At 35.6% G+C, this 6,869-nt stretch overlaps 1 protein-coding gene across 1 annotated transcript in view; it reads right to left on the reverse strand.

Moving 5' to 3' along the window:
• The window catches only part of LOC103068938 (S phase cyclin A-associated protein in the endoplasmic reticulum-like), a 110,380-nt gene extending 109,816 nt beyond the window's left edge, over nucleotides 1-564 (reverse strand). Inside the window, 1 exon segment of the mRNA XM_082931248.1 lies at nucleotides 455-564. Coding sequence (XP_082787374.1) covers nucleotides 455-546 — 92 coding nt within the window. The 5' untranslated portion in view covers nucleotides 547-564.
• Between the last annotated feature and the right edge of the window lie 6,305 nt (nucleotides 565-6,869).

The following is a 6,869-nucleotide window of genomic DNA, read 5'->3' on the forward strand; positions in this document are numbered from 1 at the left end:
CACATCACACACTCTGCACTTCTATAGCTATCCTTATTTCCTTCATCTGAAAGGCCAACCACTTTGTTAAAATCCATCACTTTCTTTAAACACTTCTGTATTTTCCATGAAATCTTTCCTGATCTATCCCCCAAAAGAAATATGACCCTGTCTTTCACTGAACATCTATAATAGTTTTTCATAGTAGTAAGTTCTATTTTATTCGACCCTTAGACTGAAAATTCATGAAAGGAGTAAATGTATCATATTAGGCAATTAAATTTCTGTACCAGATAAAAGTGCATTGTACTAGTAGGTACCCAATAAATACTTGTTACTTAACTTGGGAAATGCAGCTCCCAACTTTAAGATTTTTACAAGTTTCAAATTAAGCTGAGATCAAGTTCACTGTCAATTTTAATAATTGTTTTTGAATCTGCTGTCTGCTATAAATATAAAGACCAGAATTCATTACCTGCTTTGAGCATCTGTCTTCTCTAGCTTTTCCTGAAGTTGAATCCAGTCAATCAACGCTTTGAAATCTCTTACATAATTATCCAGCATCATTAGCACCTCCTAATTCAAAACAAACAACAAACATTAGATTCCATTCTGAAACTAAAGAGTTTCAAGAAAAAATTTTAGAGTAAAAGGACTTAGGAATTAATATTTTTTACACTATATATACTCATTGAGGAAGCAGCAAAACCTATGGATATTTTTTTGAGGGGGGGTTGTTTTATTTTCATTCTCACTCTTTGGTAAGAAATTAGGTGAAGCTGACAGTCTAAAGACCAAGAAATGGTATTGATATTCCTTCTCAAGACTTTCTCAACTGACCATTCTTTTAACCTTTTTTTATTGTTAAATTTAATAAACAGAAAAGTGCACAAAACATAAATGTACACATGAAAAGATGCTCAACATCACTATTGGAGAAATGCAAATCAAAACTACAATGAGGTACCACCTCACACCAGTCAGAATGGCCATCATTACAAATTCTACAAACAATAAATGCTGGAGAGGTTGTGGAGAAAAGGGAAGCCTCCTGCACTGTTGGTAGGAATGTAAATTGATACAGCCACTATGGAGAACAGTATGGAGGTTCCTTCAAAAACTAAAAATAGAGCTACCATATGACTCAGCAATCCCACTCTTAGGCATGTATCCAGAAAAAAACATAATTCGAAAGGATACATGCACCCTGATGTTCACTGCAGCACTATTTACAACAGCCAGGACATGGAAGCAACCTAAATGGCCATCAACAGAGGAATGAATAAAGAAGATGTGGTACATATATACAATGGAATATTACTCAGCCACAAAGACGAACAAAATAATGCCATTTGCAGAGACGTGGATGGACCTAGAGATTGTCATACAGAGTGAAGTAAGTCAGAAAGAGAAAAGTATTGTATATTAATGCATATATGTGGAATCTAGAAAAATGGTAGAGATGAACTTATTTGCAAAGCAGAAATAGAGTCACAGATGTAAAGAATAAACCTACGGATAGCAAGGGGGGAAGGAGGGGTGGAATGAATTGGGAGATTGGGACTGACATATATACACTGCTATGTATAAAATAGATAAATAATGAGAAACTACTGTATAGCACAGGGAACTCTACTCAATGCTCTGTGGTGACCTAAATGGGAAGGAAATCTAAAAAGGTGTGGATATATGTATGTATGACTGATTCATTTTGCTGTACAGTGAGAAACTAACACAACATTGTAAAGCAACTATACTCCAATAAAATTTTTAAAAAAACAAACATAAACGTACAGATAAATTATTTCAAAGCAAGGAACCATGCAACCACCACCCAGGACAAAAAATTTATTAATATCAGTCTCTAAAAGTTCCCTGATGTCCCTCTCCGAATCACTATTCCACCCGTTCCAAAGTAACCACTGCTTTGACTTCTAATAGTTTAATTTTGCCTGATTTTGAAATTCACATAAATGAACACACAGAGTATCTATTGCTCTGTGGCTTCTTTTGTACGTTTACCACATTCATTCATATTGCAGAGTGTACCTGCGATTCATTTACTGACACTGTCCAAGGGCACTACTAAACAGTATTCTAATGTATTAATATTGGGTTAGCCAAAAGGTTCGTTTGGTTTTTCCGGAAGATGGCTCTAGTAGCACTTAGTTGTCTTTAACTTCATTCAAAACAATTTTGTTAGGCTGTACGTAACAGCTGTCATATCAGTGTGCATTTAAAAAAACACATCAAAACTGGTGAATTTTTGTGTAGCCATTTCAATACTGAAGATGGAAGAAAAAAAGCAACATTTTCGGTATTTTATGCTTTATTATTTTAAGAAAGGTAAAAATGCAACTGAAACACAAAAAAAGATCTCTGCTGTATATGGAGAAGTTGGCTCATGAAACGTGTCAAAAGTGGCTGATGAAACGTGTCAAAAGTGGTTTGCGAAGTTTCATGCTAGAGATTTCTCACTGGATGATGCTCCATGGTCGGGGAGACCAGTTGAAGTTGATAGCAATCAAATCGAGACATTCGTTGAGAACAATCAGTTATACCACGTGGGAGATAGCCAACATACTCAAAATATCCAAATCGAGTGCCAAAAATAATTTGCAGCAGCTTGGTTATGTTAATCGCTTTGATGTTTGGGTTCCACATAACTTAAGCAAAAAAAACCCTCTTGACCACATTTCCACATGCGATTCTCTACTTAAATGTAATGAAAACATTCCGTTTTTAAAACAGATGAAAAGTGGATACTGTACAATAATGTGGAACGGAAGAGGTTGTGGGACAAGTGAAATGAACCACCACCAACCACATCAAAGGCTGGTCTTCAACCAAAGAAGGTGATGTTGTGTATATGGTGGAATTAGAAGGGAGTCCTCTATTATCCTCCTTCCAGAAAAACAAACAATTAATTCCAACAAGGACTGCTCCCAATTAGACCAACTGAAAGCAGCACTCGACAAAAAGCGTCCGGAATTAGTCAACAGAAAACACATAATCTTCCATCAGGATAATGCAAGACCGCATGTTTGTTTGATGACCAGGCAAAAACTGTTACAGCTTGTCTGGGAAGTTCTGATTCATCCACTGTATTCACCAGACACTGCATCTTCAGATTTCCATTTATTTTGTCTTTACAAAATTCTCTTAATGGAAAAAATTTCAATTCCCTAGAAGACTGTAAAAGGCACCTGGAAAAGCTCTTTGTTCAAAAAGATAAAAATAGTTTGGGGAAGATGGAATTATGAAGTTGTCTGAAAAATGGCAGAAGGTAGTGGAACAAAAGGGTGAATACGTTTTTCAATAAAGTTCTTGATGAAAATGAAAAATGTGTCTTTTATTTTTACTTAAAAACCGAAGATAGGACTTCCCTGGTGGTCCAGTGGTTAAGACATTGCCTTCTAATGCAGGGGGTGCAGGTTCACTCCCTGGTCAAGGAGCTAAGATCCCACATGCCTTGCAGCCAGAAAACCAAAACATAAAAACAGAAGTAATACTGTAACAAATTCAATACAGACTTTAAAAATGGTTCTCATGCAAAAAAATCTTTAAAAAAAAACAAAACCGAAGGCACTTTTTAGCCAACCCCAAATTTATTTATCCAGTTTATTGGTTGGTATTCATTTTAATATTTATTTATCCAATATTTACCCAATCTAATGTTGATGAAGATTTAAGTGATTTCCAAATTTGGGATATTACAAATTATATGCTGTTATTCATGTACATGTCCTATGCATACGTGTATATATTTCTGTTGAGTGTATGACCAAGAGTGTAATTGCGGAGTCACAGATTAAGCATGCGTTCCACTTTATTTATTGTTTTAAGTTTATTTTATTTATTTTTGGCTGCTTCATGTCTTAGTTGCAGCATGTGGGATCTTCATTGAGGCATGCGGGATCTTTCATTACAGCACACGGGCTTCTCTCTAGTTGTGGCGTGTGGGTTTCCTCTTCTCTGGTTGTGGCACACAGGCTCCAGGGTGCGTAGGCTCTGTAGTTGTGCTGCGCGGGTTTCAGAGTGCATGGGCTCTGTAGTTTGTGGCATGCAGGCTTTCCAGTTGAGGCGCGTGAGCAAACCAGTTGTGACACATAGGCTTAGCTGCCCTGCAGCATGTGGGATCTTAGTTCCCTGACCAGGGACTAAACCCGCGTCCCCTGCATTGTAAGGTGGATTCGTTACCACTGGACAACCAGGGAAGTCTCAATGTTCCACTTTAGTATATAATACCAAACTGTTTTCCAAACTGGTTGCCACTCCCACCAGCAGTCTATGTGAACTCTACTTGCTGCACACCCTCACCTACACTTGGTATTGCCTATTTGGGATCTTCTTTGTTTTTAACCTGAGCCATTCTGGTTGATGGGGGTGTAATGGTTTCATTTTGGTTTTAGTATGTATTTCTCTGATTACTAACGGTTCTCAGCACTTTTTCATATGCTTCCTGGCCACCCTCTTTTTGTGAAGTGCCTATTCAAGACACTTCCCATTTTTCTAGAGTGTCAACTGTCTTTCTCTTTTTGATGTGTATAAGTTCTTCACATTTTTTGGATATGCGCCTTTTGTTGATTATATGTGCAGTACATATATACTTGCCTTTCCACCCTCCTAATGGAATGGAATTTTTGATGAACAGAAATTCCTAATTTAAGGTAGTCTCATTTATGAGCCTTTCACCTAAAGACTGATGTAGCAATCTTTTCCTACCACAAGGTCAGGAAGATATTCTCCAAAATTATCTTTTAGAGCATGGGTCTATTTCTAGAATCTCTCCTCTGTTACACTGGGCTGTTTATCTATTCTTATACCAGTACCAAACTATCGTATGTTGCTACAGCTCTAAAGTAAATCTCAAAACTCAGTAAATTCTCCAACTGTATCTTTGACTTCAAAGTTGTCTAGGCCAATTCCAGGCTTTTGCATTTCCATATAGATTTTAGAATCAGCGTGTCAATTTCTCGGGAAAAAAATCAGAATTTTCATTGCATTTGCATTGATTCTGTAGATGACCTGGAAGAAAACCGACATTTTTATAACATTGTTTTTCTAGTCTATGAACAGGTCTATAGCTCCATATATTTAACTTACTCAGTGTGTCTCAGTAACGTATTACACTTTTCTGTGTAGAGGTCTTACACATCTTCTGTTAGATTTAACCCTAAGAATAAATGGAATTTGTTTTAAAGTTTTTCTTTTTCAGTTACTGTTGATATTTTTATTTTGAACTTGTATCCAGCAACTTTAACTCACTCAATACTTCTAACAGCTAATCTTTAGATTCTTCTGGACTTCATAAATATACATATATACATACATACATATATATATATATATATATATATATATATATATATATATATAATCTGTGAATAATGACATATCTATTTTTCTCCCTAAGCCTTATACCTTTTATGTCTTATTCTTGTATCCCTCTGCTGGCTAAAATCTTAAGTACAAGGTTGAACAGAAATAAGGTTAGCAGCCTTTCTTGTCTCATTCACAATTGCAGAAGGAAAGCTCTCAACATTTCACCATTAAGTATGATGTTTACTCTAGAATTTTTGGAAGATTCCTTATATCAGTAAGGATGTTCCCTTTTATTCCCAGTTTGCTACTTTTATCATGAATGGGTGTTGAACTTCAATCAAATATTTTTCTTAAATCTACTGAGACAATATGATTTTTCATCTTCACTCATCTAATTTGGTAAATAACATTAATTTCATATTCAAATGTTAAAGGAACACTGCAGGACTGGAAGGAATCTGACTTGATTGTGATGTAGTGTCCAATTTTCAAATAACCAGGTTTGATACATCGTTATATGGTTTAGGACTTGTGCACTCTGTACTCCAGAGGGGCCTGTATTTTCCTTTCTCATAAGTGCTTTCGTTATCAAAGTTATGCTTGAAAGAATTCTCTATTTTTCTAGGTTTTAGAAGAATTTGCATAATACTGGCATTTTTTCCAATTTTAAAAATTGAGATATAATTCACACATAAAACTCACCATTTTGAATTATACAATTCAGAGCTGTGCAACATACATGCAAGAGTTGTGCAACTATCTAATTCCAGAACATTTTCATCACCCCCAAAAGAAACCATAAGCAGTCACTCCCTTTGCTCCCCTCTCTCCAGGCTTGGAAACCACTAATCAACTTTCTGTCTCTATAGATTGGCCTGTTCCGGACATTTCATATAAACAGCATCATATAATATGCAGTCTTTTGAGGCTGGCTTCTTTTACTTAGTATAATGTTTTCAACGTTTTTCCACCGGGTAGCATGTATCTGTACTTCATTCCTTTTTATAACTAAATAACTGCATGAATAAACACAATTGCTTATTCACTTGTCAGTTCATGGATATTCAGGTTGTTTCCACTTTTTGCCTATTATGAATAATGCTGCTATGTACATTCATGTACAAGTTTTTATGTGAACACATGCTTCAAATTCTCTTGGGTGTATAAGTGGAAGTGGATTTACAGGGCCAAACGGTAACCCAAAGTTTAACATTTAATATTAATTACCAAACTTTTTTCCACAACAGCTGTACCATTTTACATTGTTATAAGCAATATGAGAGGGTTCTATATTCTTCATATCCTTGCCGAGATTTGCTATTTTCTGACTTCTTGATACTAGTCAACGAAAAGAGGGTAAAGTGGTATTATTGTTGTTATTTGAAATTCCCTGATGACTAAAAACGTTAAGCATATATTCATGTGCTTATTGGACATTTGTATATCTTTCCTGGAGAAATGTTTATTCAAATTCTTTTTTTACATATTTATGGGAAGATAATTGCTTTACAATGGTGTGTTAGCTTCTGCTTTATAACAGAGTGAATCAGCTATACATATGCATA

This window comes from Lipotes vexillifer, unplaced genomic scaffold, assembly GCF_000442215.2.
Source record: "Lipotes vexillifer unplaced genomic scaffold, Lipotes_vexillifer_v1.1 scaffold2063, whole genome shotgun sequence".
In the NCBI taxonomy this organism is placed as follows: Eukaryota; Metazoa; Chordata; class Mammalia; order Artiodactyla; family Lipotidae; genus Lipotes; species Lipotes vexillifer.